Source organism: Pipistrellus kuhlii, unplaced genomic scaffold (genome assembly GCF_014108245.1).
Source record: "Pipistrellus kuhlii isolate mPipKuh1 unplaced genomic scaffold, mPipKuh1.p scaffold_m20_p_2, whole genome shotgun sequence".
NCBI lineage: Eukaryota > Metazoa > Chordata > Mammalia > Chiroptera > Vespertilionidae > Pipistrellus > Pipistrellus kuhlii.
This window is the reverse complement of record NW_023425515.1, coordinates 171,163,608-171,179,212: the sequence shown is the minus strand read 5'-3', so window position 1 is coordinate 171,179,212 and position 15,605 is coordinate 171,163,608. Positions and strand designations below refer to the sequence as shown.

At 46.7% G+C, this 15,605-nt stretch overlaps 1 protein-coding gene and 1 non-coding gene across 7 annotated transcripts in view; both read right to left on the bottom strand.

Annotated features, from left to right (window-relative positions):
- PABPC4 (poly(A) binding protein cytoplasmic 4) overlaps nucleotides 1–15,605 on the bottom strand; it is a 20,139-nt gene extending 4,534 nt beyond the window's left edge. Inside the window, exons 1-15 of one of the 6 annotated variants that reach the window (XM_036443790.2) lie at nucleotides 15,413–15,605; nucleotides 10,968–11,161; nucleotides 10,105–10,220; nucleotides 8,758–8,897; nucleotides 8,311–8,405; nucleotides 7,271–7,408; nucleotides 6,352–6,447; nucleotides 4,237–4,509; nucleotides 3,852–3,939; nucleotides 3,589–3,708; nucleotides 3,009–3,095; nucleotides 2,786–2,913; nucleotides 1,503–1,596; nucleotides 1,266–1,396; nucleotides 965–1,072 (exon numbers count right to left, since the gene is read on the bottom strand). In XM_036443790.2, the coding sequence (XP_036299683.1) occupies nucleotides 983–1,072; nucleotides 1,266–1,396; nucleotides 1,503–1,596; nucleotides 2,786–2,913; nucleotides 3,009–3,095; nucleotides 3,589–3,708; nucleotides 3,852–3,939; nucleotides 4,237–4,509; nucleotides 6,352–6,447; nucleotides 7,271–7,408; nucleotides 8,311–8,405; nucleotides 8,758–8,897; nucleotides 10,105–10,220; nucleotides 10,968–11,161; nucleotides 15,413–15,605 (1,983 nt within the window). In that variant the 3' untranslated portion in view covers nucleotides 965–982. The remainder of the gene's footprint in view (nucleotides 1–964; nucleotides 1,073–1,265; nucleotides 1,397–1,502; nucleotides 1,597–2,785; nucleotides 2,914–3,008; nucleotides 3,096–3,588; nucleotides 3,709–3,851; nucleotides 3,940–4,236; nucleotides 4,510–6,351; nucleotides 6,448–7,270; nucleotides 7,409–8,310; nucleotides 8,406–8,757; nucleotides 8,898–10,104; nucleotides 10,221–10,967; nucleotides 11,162–15,412) is intronic. The other 5 variants (XM_036443788.2, XM_036443792.2, XM_045584823.1 and 2 more) reach the window with 5 other exon arrangements.
- Nucleotides 5,945–6,078, bottom strand: LOC118725149. Its single transcript, XR_004989889.1, has one exon. It is a non-coding gene; the product is annotated as a small nucleolar RNA SNORA55 (small nucleolar RNA).

The window sequence follows — 15,605 nt, the reverse complement described above, 5'->3', positions numbered from 1 at the left end:
TTTTGGCCCTGGATTAAATTCTGCTGGGGCTATCCGGTGCAGTGTAGAATGTGTAGCAGCATCCCTGGCCCATACCCACTAGCTGCCAGTGACACACTCCCAGTTAGGAGAACCAGAAATGTCTCCTGACGTCGGCAAATGTCCTCTGAAGGGGCACACCTAGTTTAGAACCACAGGCTTTGAGGATAGTCTGTAAATTCTTACACACCCCCTCCTTCTGAGCCATCCTGTACTAAAAACTTGTACAGTTATATGGTTCTCTTGCTTAAATTCCAAATGACAAGCCAAGGAGCCATGGCTATTATGAGTCAACCCCAAACATCATACCAGCTCTATCCCTTACCACCTGCACTTTCCTTGACTGTGCCTCTGCTCATTTAGTTCTCTCCTTTATCAGCCTTTGTCGGAGGTCCTAGTTAAGCTTCACTCACCATCCCTTGCAGACAGGGACCATGGCCCCCCAAGTCCAGAAGATGACTGGAACACATGCTGTAATTAGTCAGGTGTGTGTCTGTCTCTTCCATTTTGACACCAAGGCCTGTGCCTACTGTGTTCCCAGAGATAAGCAGCAGCTATATACACAGCTGACCCTCACCAATCGCAAACCAGAGAGATGGTCATAGAAATGAGTCAGTGAGATCTGATTAGGACTACCTGTATAGTCATCATTATTCCAAACCAAAATGTGATTCTTAAGAAAATCTGCTTATAACCATCAGGAAAGGATAATAAGCCATATAGAACTTCCAACGAGGTGCTCTTTTTTGAGAAAACTGTTGTTTGCTCCTTGTAATTTATAACCTGTACTCTTCAGGTTAATTCATCCAGATGATTAAAAAAACAAAACAAAACAAAAAACCCAATGGCAGCATCCCCAACTTAACTGGCTCTACATATTGTCCCTAATATTTTAGGAAGATATTCACAAGTCAAAACTATTATAGAAAACAAAAGGTAGTCAAACGTACGTTTTTTTCCTTGCCTAAGAGGTAGCAGCAGCAACAGTGCCCACCTTCTGGGCAGCTTCTTTCTTGGCATGATGAGCCTGTAGAACTGCCACAGCTTCATCCACCTGTGAGAGATCTCCAGGTGGTCAGTGACACCTAAGCAGAGCCCCTCCACTCCTCCCTGATGCCCAGGTCCAGTGGTGGCTTCTCCTGGTGCTGCTTTCTCAAATACCCACACCACAGCGGCCCCTTCTCTCTGCCACATGTGGGGGTGCAAGGCCACCGGTCATCATCCGCAGCTGAGACCACCATGCTCACCTTGGAGCGGAGAGACTCGGGGGACTCCAGCATGTGCAGCAGCTCAGAGTTGTCGATCTCTAGAAGCATTCCCGTAATCTTTCCAGCCAGGTTCGAATGCATGGTTTGGATGAGAGGGAACAAACGTTCGCCTATGGGAAGATACTCAAGTAAAAACCAGGTTGAATCCCAGGAAAGTATGGACACTGGTGTCCAGGTCAGTACCAGGCTCTGGCCCCCTCCTCTGCAAGCACGTACCCAGCATCTGCTTCTGTTCCTGGGGGGGTGCTGCGGCCAGCATGGAGGCGGTCAGGGGCTCCTGCCCCTGCACATGGACCGCAGGCTGGGGTGCCTGGGAACCAGGAGAGGCAGCGGGTTAGCACCAAGGAAAGACACTGGAGGGTCATCAAGAGCGTGACCGTTCAACACCTGCAAGTCGACTATGTGAAAAAGGAGGTGGAGTAGTTGTCTTTGCTGTCAAGGAACTAACTGCAGTCTTGAGGGGTACAGAGTGTGCGGTGAGGAATCGTGGTGTGGGCACAGACACACAGCCAACTACCCTAAGAACAGCATGCTGTTGGAAGGGAAATAAAACAACCTATAATGCTTGGCAACCATCTATCAAATAATTTTGATTTATTTAAGGCTGTTTACCCAAGAATTCAAAACCTTGTTAATAAATAAGGTACAGTGAACATGTGTATGTATAGCCTTTTTCTAAAAATTAGTTTTTTCCTTTAGAGTGAATTCCTCGTAAGGACCAGGTCAAAGGGTATGCATATCAAACCATTTATAATTACATCCCACATAACCTTTATTGTACCAATATGTTTTTATTGTATCAAATACTTGAGGACTATCAACATGCAAGGTCAATGCCAGTTAGAGCTCTAAAAGTAGGGCCTTGTAGGCAAAAAATGTTTCACATAGCATCAAGTTCTGGGGAGTATTCAACTTCCAAGGGCATGGAGCAGGAGGAAGCAGCTCCTGGTGTGTCTCCAAGGCTGGTGTGTCTCCTCCAAGCAAAGTGCTACTGGGCTTTTCAACAAACCAGTTGCGGCGTGGCTTGCCTGGGTGGCACAGCTCCAGAGATAGCAAGTTCCAGCTTAGACAACCTAATATCTGGGTCCAACTGCCCACCTCAACTCAACTCCTCTGAGGCTGAATTCTGTGACATGAAGTTCTTTCCTGCCTTGATTTACTGATTACCTTACAGAGCAGCTAAGGATCCAACTAAGCCATTGGAGGTGAAAGAGAAATGGAAGCTCAATGAGCTGAATGAACACACATTATGTTATAAAAAGGAAAGCAGGAAGCACTAGCAGTCTCCTCTGGGGCATATCCAAGCGAACTGTTTCAGGAAGAACACCTTTAAGCCCCCTCTGGCCCTCTAGAGGGCCCCTCAAGGGCAGTGTCACACATACGACACAGCATCCTGACACAGAGCAGGCATTTAACACCTATTTAAAGAATCAAAGCAAGGCATCTTTTAAGTCGCAGGGGAATGGGGGAAATCCTTTAGCGGTGTTTGGTGGACCCACCTGCAGAGGTGGTATGGCAGGGTGAGGGCTGCGGACATTGGAGGCATACTTGTAAGGTGCAACAGCCCGAGGAGCAGCAGTAGCCACAGCAGCGCGAGGTGCTAAGTTCTGCACAGCTGTGGGAACACCTTAGGAAAAGAACAAGTAAAATTAAAGCCCCATCAGCCTGGGCAAAGACCCGTCAAATCCCATCTTTCCCCATTCTGTGTGCATCCAATACCACCTCCAGACTGGCAGCTGTCAGTCAGCCCTTGCTGGGCGGCACCAGCCCCACCAAAGTCCATAGCCAAGCGGTCCGGGCACTCAGACCCTACAACAGACCAGCAAATGCACATCAGTGTTGGCAGATGTCCAACTGGCCACGCCCCACAGAAGGAGAAATTCCAAAGTATGTTCAAACACATCACACATGGGGCCTCTACTGCTGCTCTCAAGGAGCAGCCAACAGATAACATACAACTCTTTACACCTCCTGGAATATATGACATACTTTGTAAAGAAGCGTTTCTTTCCTTAACTCTCCCAACTCCACCCAGAAGAACGGGCTACCTCTAGTCATTCAGCTAACCAACTTCTACCACTAATCTTGTTCACATGGCTCACCAATAAGCAAAGACTCTTAAAAGTAACCAGCACTACTAGAATGAACTGTTTCTCTGCCCCTTTGACCTACCTACGCACACAGCTAAGATTACAGAACCAGGACTCAAAGATGAGCCAACAAACTGACCCAACCCTGGGCAGAGCCTAGTCATCATGATCCCTCCTCCCCAGGCCATGCATCTCAAGGCCAGTTTGCTCACCGACTCTCTGAGCAGTAGTAGGGAGACCACGAGAGGCCGGAGCATTACCAGTTGGAGCCAGATGGCGAAGAGTTGGACGAGGCCCAGACTGGCGTATAGCACTTGGCATTCCTTGGAAGCCTGGTGAAAAGACAAAAGTTGCGCATCAGGAACAAATGATGTGGACCAGAACTTAGGCTGCATCTCAGAGGTGGGGCAAGAAGGAGAGGCAGGGGAGACCAGGAGGAATATCCTGGGTAATCAATCCGTTTCCCGCCACCTACCTTGAGGTCTCCCACCTTGCTGCCAGCGTGGATTAGGTCTCATTTGTGCTATCTGGTTACGTGTATAATATGGAGGCCTTCCCTGAGCCTGTAAGAGAGAGCACCCAAGCCATTTTATTTCAAGGACCTGAGTCCACACTCGAGAAGCATCTGACCTCACTACCAAGCCTTGGCTAATTCAGGAAGAGGCGCTCTCTCTACTCAAAAGGTCAGCTAATGGAGAGTATTTTCTTTTATCCCTGCCACTGTACAAATGACCATGGATAAATCTTCATGTCATTTGAAAGACCCTTCCCTATCATTCTAGAACTCTGATATCCCCGACGATTGCAGGAGCCACCATCAGTGTGCAGGTTCCGGAGCCATGAATGTGTAGCAGACTCACCTGTGGAACTGCTGGCACAAAATAGCCACCAGCTGCAGGCTGGAACTGATTTAAGATGCCATTGGCAGGGAGTGCTCTCATTCCAGCCACCCGCTGCATATACTGGTTGGTCAGGTGAGCCTTTCGCTCTTCCTTCCTCTGGGCCAGGGCAACATACAGTGGCTTGGAGCCCACGATGCGTCCATTCATCTCAGTGACTGCTTTGGTAGCCTCTTCAGGAGATGAGAAGCAGACAAAGCCAAACCCTTTGCTTCTCCCATCCTCCAGCATTACCTACAAAAAGGAGACCAGCTTTAGAAAAAAAGGTGTTCTAAGTCCAAGCAGCTATTAAGAATCAGAAAACCTAGGTTCTGCTGAAAGAGAAATCAGGTCTAGGAGAAGGGTTGTTCACCCTGTTCCAGAACAATTGAGTCACAACTTCTAAGGACTTAGGCATTTTCTTGGTTAGGTTCTAAAGTTCCCAAACACTATGAAATGGCTAATGGTTTAAAAACCTGGAACTGAAAGATGTTTCCTCCCATCCTGGAGCACAGCGATCTCTAGGTACTCACAAGAGATTTGGAGTTAATGTCAAGCAATATAATTGTAGAATTCATCTGCCTAAGACTTCGGTGAAGAAAATTTTATCAGCTGTTAGCACGGTCAGGATCTGCTTTGGAAATACTACATGTAGGAAGGAATTAAAACCAATGACTGCTATTCAATGGGAGTAACAGCGGAAAAATGACCAGTTGGAAGACAGTTGGATTCTAGTCCTGGCTCTGCAACTTCTAAGCTGCACAACGTTAACAAAACACTTCTCCTCTGAGCCTCAATGTCCATGAGGCAAATAGCTACAAAGTCACATGCCCACTGGTTCAGGCAGTCTTTTTCCACCTGAAAAGGTTCATTACTTCCCCTGGCCTGTCTGTTCACAAGTACTGGTAGCAATATGAATGTGTGTGTGCCTGGAGAGCCTCCTGAAGGGGAGGACATGGCAGTAAAGGACATGGCAGTAAAAGTTGTTAACCCAACAACTCTATACCTATGAAACGGGCCAACAAGCTAAGATCAAGACACCTTGATCATGAAAATGATGCCTATGAAACTTCAAGACATGGTTCTTTTGCTCTCTTCTTGTCAATGCCAACTGGACTACTGTGCTTATTAGCAAGGAGACTAGCATTCCTTGCACTGATAGGCAGTCAAGAGGGTGATAAGACGGAAGGGAAGAACAACCAGAGAAACTGCACAGCGGTCTCTGGCCACCTCCCTGCTATAACTGACGACACTCCCAGGTTGTGAGTGACTTAAGGTAAGCGCCAGGACCTTAGTCTTCACAGGCTCAGCCGGCCTCCTTTCTCATCACCTAGAGGACTTTGCGACACCTGCTGCACCGCTGCTGAGCAGGACTAGAGTCTGCAACAGGCTATGACCCAGAACTTTCAGACCCTGTCATCATCCCAATGTGCCAAAACCACAGCACACCATACTGATATAACTAACATTCTCTTGCTCAAGGACCCAGATTCCTTGATTTTAAAATGGAGTTCACATACTTACCCTGCTAACTCAGATGATTTGATTATCAAAGAAAAATCAAGCAAGTGAGGCAAATTTCGAAGCATGGAAAAAACAAACTTCCTACTCATCTTCCCTTCTTTCTCAGACCAGGATGGAAATTCTCACCCCAGCTCTAAAATCCTCACAATACCTTCGTTCGGGGAGAAAATGTGGCAGAGCTGTAGAGACAGGCCGCAAGACAAATGAAAAACAACCCGTCTGGATTTCCTCTGCTTTTCTGTGGCACCATCTGTCCCCACACTAGCACGAAGCAGCAAAGAATGGGAAAGATTCAGGTGCTCTGGGGAGTTGGCAGTGAGGGACTCATATTCATCACTATACCCAGGACTTGGGAGGCAAGACAGCGCAGTAATAACCTAATGAATTGTCATTCTCCAGAGCATACACTCAGATGGCTAATTGAATGCCAGGAGGAATTTGTTAGATTAATGTGGTAGCTACTCTCAGAAATGAACACAATTTAGATACTATTCCATCAATGAAACCAATGCCAATAAAACGCTAAATGATTACAGCTTCTGCTTTCAATCCGAGAATCTCAGTTTAAAATACCTTAGCACTGGTGATGGATCCGAAAGGAGAAAACTCTTTCCTTAACTTCTCATCATCAATAGTGTCATCCAAGTTCTTAATGTAGAGGTTCACCCCCTACAGCAGAAGAATCACTATTAGTCTTCTTTTTTTTTTTTTTACCTCCCCCCGCTCCCTCTCCCCTCCCACATATATTCCATAGATAGTGGGTTCTCAAAATGTGGACCTCAGACCAGCAGCACCAGCATCTTTGGGTACTTGTTTGGAAAGTAAAATCTCAGGCCAGAATCCAAACCTAATGAACTCTGGGGCCCAGCAACCCATGTGTGTTTGTTTTTACTGGTTTTTAGAGAGAGGAAGGGAGAAGCAGAGAGAAACGTCGATAAGCTGCCTCCTGCACGCCCCCTAACAGGGATTGAGGCCACAACCTGAGCTTGTGCCCTGACTAGGAATCAAGTGGCAGCCTCTCAGAGAGTGGGGCACCGCCCAACCCAGCTACACCAGCTGGGGCAGCAATCGTGTTTTACCAAGCCGTGCAGGGGACTGGATGCAGGCTCAAAGTTGAGACACTGCTGCTAAGACTCTGATAGGAGCACCATGTACTCACATGCTATTATCATCTCCTCACAGCTGCTCTGGCTGACCACTCATCCCAGCAGAGCTCTCCCTTGCCACCATTCCAAACAAATGCGTATCATTTAAATAAAAGGAGCCCACATAACTAAGACTGAGGCTCCTGGAGCAGAGTCCCTAAAGGAATAAATTAATCTCTTTGGTCTCTGTTCTAGAATTACTGCTGTATCTGGTAGGCATATCCTTTTAAGCCTGAAGATGGTGAGCAGGCTCCAAGTCCCCGAGAAAGCCTGCTAAATATCTGGGTGCTCTGCCAACACACATAGTAAATTCCTTGTTGGGAGGCTGTGCCAAGACCACCTCTCACCTGGTATCGACTAATTCTCTCCTGTTTTAGCTGTTCAAATTTCCGTTTTAACTCGGCCTGCCGTTCCACTTTCTTCTGTGCACGGCCTACAAAAATGACTTTCCCACTGATTTCTTTTCCATTCATCTCTTCCACAGCCTAAAGAAGAAAAAATAAATGTGCACCTTTAAAACAGGATGCAGCCATGGATATTGACAACAGATTGGTCCGTTTTATTCTGTCTTTTTCCGTGACTGTATCTACTGCCTCTTCTTGATTTATAAGCAAAACCTAGACAACCTACAAAAATGTGTTCTGTAGTTTACCTAGGAATAATACAGAAAATATTGCTGTTATTTTTGGTGAAGAAAGTCAATTTTGTACAGTTTATTTTGATGTAAATAAAATGTGAATTTGTATAAATAAATAAATAAATAAATAAATAAATAAATAAATAAGGATGCAGAGGCAGGGGCCTTGCTCTGGAGATGTGTAAGACCCACCAGAAATCTTCCTTTAGGGCTAAAAACTAATTTTACTCTGTCTCTGAAGTCAGCTATGCAAATTCAGATCACCTCATCAATAACATAGGGTTAATATTTAGATGGGTTATTGGCCCAGATAACATAGGGGGGAAATAGCAGTTGTATATATACAACCGTAGCAGACACCAGCCTGGCTTGATCATCTGGCTGTCATTAGATTCAGTTCTTTTGTGGGTACTAAATGATACATGTTGAGGGCCTAGCACAGTGCTTCGCCCACAGGTAGCTGTTGTTCTTTTATCAAATCACAAACTCTCTGGCCCATAGTTCCCTTGTCTATGAATGGGAACAAACACCTGTCCTATTTTCAACTTGCAAAATCGAAGAGCTAAGGTGACAGGTATGTGCCAACTGCTTTGAAAACAGTTAACTGATACAGTAACATGTAAAACCCCTTAAGGCGGCCATGCCTCACTACCAGACACTGAGATAATTCCAGCTCTACGCTACCAAGGCCCTAGCCGCACTCTGGAGCCACTTCCTATAACATTTTCCCCACCCTGGTGGTACTCTCACCTTATTGGCATCCTCGTGTTTTTCGTAACTCACAAAGCCAAAGCCTTTGGATTTCCCAGTGGGATCTCTCATCACCTTGACACTTAAGGTCTTACCTATTACCAAAGGACAGAACTATTAGTAACACCATCTGTTCCATAGTTGCATCTGTACCACAGTTCAAGGAGCCCACTTGAAGCAACCTCTTGCTGAACCCAGATGGACTACTAAGAGACACTGTGCCTGGCCTTCTAATTCTGACCAAGCTGCCGAGATGGCCTTGGAGCTTGGACGAGGTAAAGCTAAGAGCTGAGGCCTGGAATCTATTCTTAGCTACCCTGTGACCTTTTGTCATGCAAGGTATTTTACTTCTGGGTCTAGGTGCCCTCTTCTCTTCATTGAAAACAGATGAAGTCCAGGTCTGGTGGACTATGAAAGAGGGCACATGGGCCAAAGGACCTGACTCACCAAACTGGCTGAACAGCTCTTTCAGACTCTCATCATCCACCTCTTCCCCAAAGTTTTTGATATACACATTAGTGAATTCCTTGGCTTTGGCCCCAAGCTCGGCTTCCCGCTCTTTCCGAGATTTGAATCTGCCCACAAACCTAAAAGGAACCCATGAAAAACAAGTGATCATCCAGAGGAACAAACCATGATTTCCAGGGACCCAAAGGAATGCAGGTTAAAGGCTGACAGGAGAGGTTAAAACACAAGTCCCAGTCCAACCACCAAGAAAGCAAGCTCAGAAATGCCCAACTCCCCATCGAAAGAAAAAGAAGCAGGACTGTCCTGCAGGGACCAGCCCCAGGGCTCCTGGTTCACACCAGGCTACTCCTACCACATCACACTGCCTTCGTGAAGAAACCTGATGACCATGTTTTTTAAACGTCCATTTCTGTGCATCTATGTAAATGCATAGAAAAGGTCTGGAAGGACACAAACCAAACTGTTAACAGTGGTTAATCTGAGGAGTGAAATTGCTGGAGTGAGCTACCTTTAATTTTTCACTTTATTCTTCTAGTTGTTGTTTATACTTAATAGGAATATATCCATACATTGAATATCTTTAGATTTCCCTCTAGTGTGATCTTTGCACACACACATTATCAATGTAACCCATCCCCTGGTCTGCTCAACAATGCAAAGAACAGAAATGATTTTTGTTTATTATACCCAAGACTTATTGTCTCTTCTCCTCTCCTATCCTCTATTCTCCTCTCCCTGATGGTTTAGCTAAGATCTCCATATCTCCATTCTGTAATAAACCACACCAAAGCAACAAGGTCTATTATAGTGTCTTCTGAGATGGGATGAGATTTTTTTATTGTAACCAAATTAAGGATTACTGTGGAGCCAGACTGTGTTAAAAGGCTACTGAGTCATAAATTAGCCAAGAGGAGATCTAGGGACAATTTGGCAAGTGACCCCATGGACAGACCAAGGTCACATGGCTAATATATAGCTCCTGGTAAGCCCAGAGCCTTCTCCACTCTGCTGCTGGCCAAGACCCCTGCTCAGAGTGGGCTTAGAGCTGTCTTCCAGCCAGCCCAGGTGCCAATGATCATAAAGCCCAGACATGTACTTGTAAGGGAGAGACGGCAGGCCATGGCTCGGGCAGGAAGCCTACCTTTGGCGAGTCACAAGGGCTGCCATGGCTCGGCAAGAAGACTCACCAGCCCAGGAGTGGAGAGTTAGGAGCAGGCCACACTTGGGCCGAGAGAACCAGGAGCTGCCTTGTGTGTGTCAGTTAATACCGAGGTGGGGCCATGGCTGGCTCATGCGATGGCTGTTGCTCCAGACTGGGACACTCACACTTTGCGGTCATTGAGGAGCATGCCGTTCATCTTCTCGATGGCCTTGTCTGCAGCCTCTTGGGTCTTGAAGTGAATGAAGGCATAACCATTAGAGCCGTTCTCGTCACACACCACCTGTCAAAGACAAGGCAGGCCACGTTAATGCCACTGGACAGCTCCCGAGACTCAAGAACCATCTGGTCTCTTACTCAGGGTCTCCCATGTCTGAGGCTTTTAGCCCACCCAGGGGCAAACTGCAGGAGACTACAGCAATTAAGGTTTTTCTAACCCTCACCACAGCATCAGGTACTCAGTAATGTTCCATTTACAAATGGTAGCCACTATATCAAGCTGCTTCTACAATATCTAAATGTTTCCTTCATTAAAAACGCTGAGATCTGGGTGTAAAATTCAGTGCTACAGAAAGACAAACCATTTTTTTAAGCCCATAACAGAATTTCAGTCTGGTGTGGGGTTAGACATGTAAACAACCACCACACAAGTTGTTAGCAATTCTCCACATAAACAGGTGCAGAGAAAATGAAGGTGAGTTTATGCTTCTAAAATGACTACACACAGCTTCCTGAAAACCACAGGCACTGCTGTGGTTCCCGCCCCCAACAGAAACCTTTTCATGCTTTCCAAAGTTAGAAGACAGGAAGGATATTTCAGGCAGAGGGTAGAACAAAGACACAAAAGCACCTGCTAGTTATGCTAGGTTGTGGCATGAGATTATCTATAGGGAACTTTTAGGCCTAAGAGCCATTTCCAGAATTTTGAAAATTTACATGCACTGGCACCAAAAACCCAAGCTGTTTCCCATTTAGTATTCATCTTGTTTTCAGAATACAGTTATTCTGCTTCAATTTAATCCGCGTTTACCTTGCAGGACAGAATGTTTCCAAACGCAGAAAAAGTATCATAAAGTGCCTTGTTATCTATAGATTTGTCCAAGTTCTTGATGAAAACGTTTCCCACACCAGATTTTCTCAAAGAGGGATCCCTTTGAGACCACATGATGCGGATTGGCTTTCCCTTAATCACATCAAAGTTCATAGTATCCAAGGCCCGCTCAGCTGCAAGAGAAACACATTTCAGTCGAGGATATAAAACTCACGTAGGTTAACTGCCACTATCCCAGGAACAGGTAACCCCAGGACTTTTCAAGGTAGTAACTCTGATAAAAGGCAACTTTTAAAATGAAAGGGCAGCCAGAACTGGTTTGGCTCAGTGGACAGAGCGTCAGCCTGCAGACTGGAAGGTCCTGGGTTCGATTCTGGTCAAGGGCATGTACCTTGGTTGCGGGCACATCCCCTGTGGGAACTGTGCAGGAGGCAGCTGATCGATGTTTCTCTCTCATCAATGTTTCTAGCTCTCTATCCCTCTCCCTTCCTCTCTGTAAAAAAAATCAATAAAAAATAGATTTAAAAAAAATAAAAAAATTAAAAAATAAAATAAAATGAAAGGGCATCAAATGCCTCTAGCCTGTGTTGCTACTGAGGGTAAAATAAGTACTAGCCAAGTAATCTACTTCATGGCTGAAGTCTCAACCCCTCTGGGTCTGCATCCTGGGTACTGGGTAAGGGAGTTAGGCAAGATCATCTAAATGGCCTTATGGCACCAGGATCAAATGATAACATAGTAGTGGGGATTTGTTCCAAGACACCCCCCCAGTGGACCCCAGAAACCATGGATGGCACCAAACCTTATGCTGTTTTTTTCCCCTGTACATACATACCTATGGCAAAATTTAATTTATAAATTAGGCACAGTAAGAGATTAACAGTAACTAGTAAAATGAAACAATTTTCACAATACATTGTAATGAGAGTTATAAAGAAGGTGGTCTGTCTCAAAATATCTTATTGTACTATACTCAACTTTTCACTTAAAGGAAGCACTTCACAATTTTTCTTTGGTCTATCCGAATTGCCTGCATCACTACTCTTGTGCTTTGGGGCCATTATCAAGTAAAATAAGGGTTACTGGAGCACAAGCACTGCATTACTGCCATCGATCTGATAACTGAGACAGCTACTAAGTGACTTGACCAACTGGTGGACAGTGTACAGAGCATGAACATGCTGGACAAGGATAACTTGTCCTGGGCAGGATGGCGGGAGATCTCATCACGCTCCTAGGAATGGCGTGCAATTTAAAACTTATGAATTGTTTATTTCTGGAATTTTCCATTTAATATTTCTGGACCAGCCAGGACTTGTTTGGCTCAGTGGATAGAGCGTCGGCCTGCAGACTGAAGGGTCCCAGGTTCGATTCCGGACAAGGGCATGTACCTTGGTTGCGGGCACATCCCCAGTAGGGGGTGTGCAAGAGGCAGCTGATCAATGATTCTCTCTCATCGATGTTTCCAACTCTCTATCCCTCTCTCTTCCTCTCTGTAAAAAATCAACAAAATATATTTTTAAAAAAATATTTCTGGACCTCGGTTGACCACAGGTAACTGAAAATGTAGAAAGCAAAACAGGAAATAAGGAGGGACTACTGTACCTCCTTTTGATTAAGCTTTTTTATCATGTATAAAAGACATTGCAGCCTATCACTCACCTTGACAGGTGGGACAAATGAAATTACCCATTTTATAAAATTAACAAGCGTACGTTCAGGCTGGTTAAATGATGCAGCTAACTATGATTAAGAAACTAACACCCACCTGGGCGGCCCACATGGCTCAGTGGTTGATAATCAACCTATGAACCAGGAGGTCATATGAACCAGGTCATAGATTCAATTCCAGGGCCAGTGCACATGCCTGGGTTATGGGCTTGATCCCCAGTATGAGGCATGCAGGAGGCAGCTGATCAATGATTCTCATTATTAATGCTCCTTCCTCCCTCCCTCCCTCCCTCCCTCTCTCTCTCCTTTCCTCTCTGAAATCAATAAAAATGTATTTTTTTTAAAAGAAAGAAACACCATTGTTTAACCATTATGCTATTATACACATGAAGCTAGTACAGAATATCGAATTAACAAAACTGTGAGCAAGTGATTGGGGCTGAAACTGTGCTATCCCTGGTTTCAGCCCAATTTCTTATATTTTCAGTTTCTGAATAGAAATTGATTCAGATAAAAAGCCTCAATCACCAAAAAGATAAATATTCATAGTCACACATAGAAATGTCCTTTGTATTACGAGACAAGAAAGATAAAACTGCAGCATCTTACTGCTAAGCAGACAGTGCACGTAGGCCCTGCACCTGGTGATTTTCAGGCCTTCCAATCCCTTGGTGTCCAAACAAATTCTCCACCCAAAGCCTTGGTTCCTTAGCTTCCCAATCAAATCCATGTATGCACCATGGAGACCATTTAAAGAACCAGAAGCTAAAATGTATCATCACATGCAGTCAGGAGTAATTCTCTTCACTCTGTAGTAACAAGGACCCAGGCAGGGCTGGTGGCCATTTACCCTGATTTATGCAATGATAATATTACCCAGGAATGTCCTCCATGAAGGAATGGGGGGGGGGGGGGGAGGCAGGCGGTTTTCTGCCTCAAGGCACTGCCTCACTTAAAGAGGGAACAAAATTCCCTAACTGCCCCTCAGCCAGCCAAGAAGGATCTCCTTTTCACTCATTTGCAACCACCTTTTCTTCCATCTTCTTCAGGTGCCTCTCCTCAGAGTGGGAGGGGAGGAGGTCAGTTAGCAGGGGATGGGGCAAACCCAAATCAGGAAAGGTCCAGGCACAGTGGAGCTTGCTTGTGATGACCAGCTGAGATAGAAAGCCTGGGACCCCCCAATTTGTGTTGTGTTTCACTAATTAGCAGAGAAGGAACCCATTTCAACACAACTTCTATTTCTAGCCAGTGCTGCAGAAAGCAAGTCAGCTTAGCCTGACAAATCGGGCTGCACTTATTTATAGCAGGGAGAGGGCCTGCAGAGCTATGTGTTGGCAGACAACACTGACCAATGGCTTCTGCTACTATAAGTGACAGGACTTCTGTTCAGAAGCGTCAAGAAGGCAGGCAACTGCCAACACACCCACTACTCCCACCTAAAAAGGCCACACTCAGCTACCTTCTTTGTGCCTGTGACCAGACCACGTCAGCTCAGAGCACACTGAATTGATGGGAGCAAGTGCCTTGTGTATCCAAACACGTCCTATCCTCTGGTCTCAGCTGCATCCTGGGCAAGTGGCCTTCCCTGTGCTTCACAGACAGCAAAGTAGGGACAATGAGGACCCGGAGACCCTTTGCCACAGAACGGCTTGTTTCTCCCAGTAATGATCTCTGCAGTGGTTCCTTTTTAATCTGGAGTCATGTGCAGCCCCTGATTAGGTCTCCTCGGGCCTCGCCACTGCCGCCACGCCTGCGGCATACCTCTCCACTCCACTGCTTCAAGCCAAGGCCCAATGTGGGTTCACAGAGCCCTGCACCAGCAGGCCCAGCCTGGCCTCCAAACCTTCTGCAGTCTTTTCCTTCTCGGGAGCCCTACAGCCTTCAGATGGGAGGAAGTCAAGGGTTTTGACAAGTGTACAGCTCCGTTCTCAGGTGAAACGGTAATTCCCATCAAGCCAGCGATTTCTGTAGCTGTGCTTTCCCAGACTGCATGGAGATCCATTCTCCACAGACCAGGCCTCATCCAGAGAGCACTCCCCTCCCCCCTCCCCCCTCCCCCAACAGCTGCAAACACCCAGATCAGGGTGCTGGCCTGGCACACGAAGCTCTGGTGGTGCTAACTCAAGCGCCTGCTCAAATTGAACGCATAGAATGATCCCCCTGCTTCCTACCTGCCTTGAAAGATGCTTATCAGCACACAAAAAAAATCAAACAGATTCTTAGTCCAGGGTGACGGTAGGGGAAGGGGCAGCAGTGTTGCAATCTACAATTTCCGCAAGAATTGTATTTCAATCGTGCTTTCTGGCAGGCCTACGAGGGTTACCTGGCCACGATCGCTCACCAAGGGATTCGAATAGAGACCACAGCTCCACCAAACCACACACACACACACACACCACACACACACACACCGCGGGATGACACGGAGACTCCTTTCTGAAACCATTTTATATTCTCCTTGGGTTCCAACCCCACCGCCACCCCACTGATGAGCCCAAGGTCACCCAGTGAGCAAGTGGTGGGGAACCAGACTGAAACTCTGGTCCTCTGACGCCAGGATCCCACGGTCTCAACCCCTGCATCCTGGCTCCCCACATGGCTTTCTGTGGCAACGGGCTGCAGTGGTGGTGCCCCTCCATGCGGGTAGCAGGGACCTGGCTGGCGGATGGCTCCCAGTCCCCACCCCCACCCTACCCCCACCCCCACCCACCCCCACCCCGGATCCCGAAAATTCGTGGGCAGCTTCCACTCACCGTCGGCCGGCTGCTGGAAGTTGACGTAGGCATAGCCCAGGGAGCGGCGGGTGATCATATCGCGGCACACCCGGATGGACAGCACAGGCCCCGCAGGGCTGAACTTTTCATACAGCATGGCCTCGGTGACGTCCGAGTGCAGGTCACCCACGTACAGGGAGGCCATGGGGTAGCTGCTGGCCGCAGCGTTCAT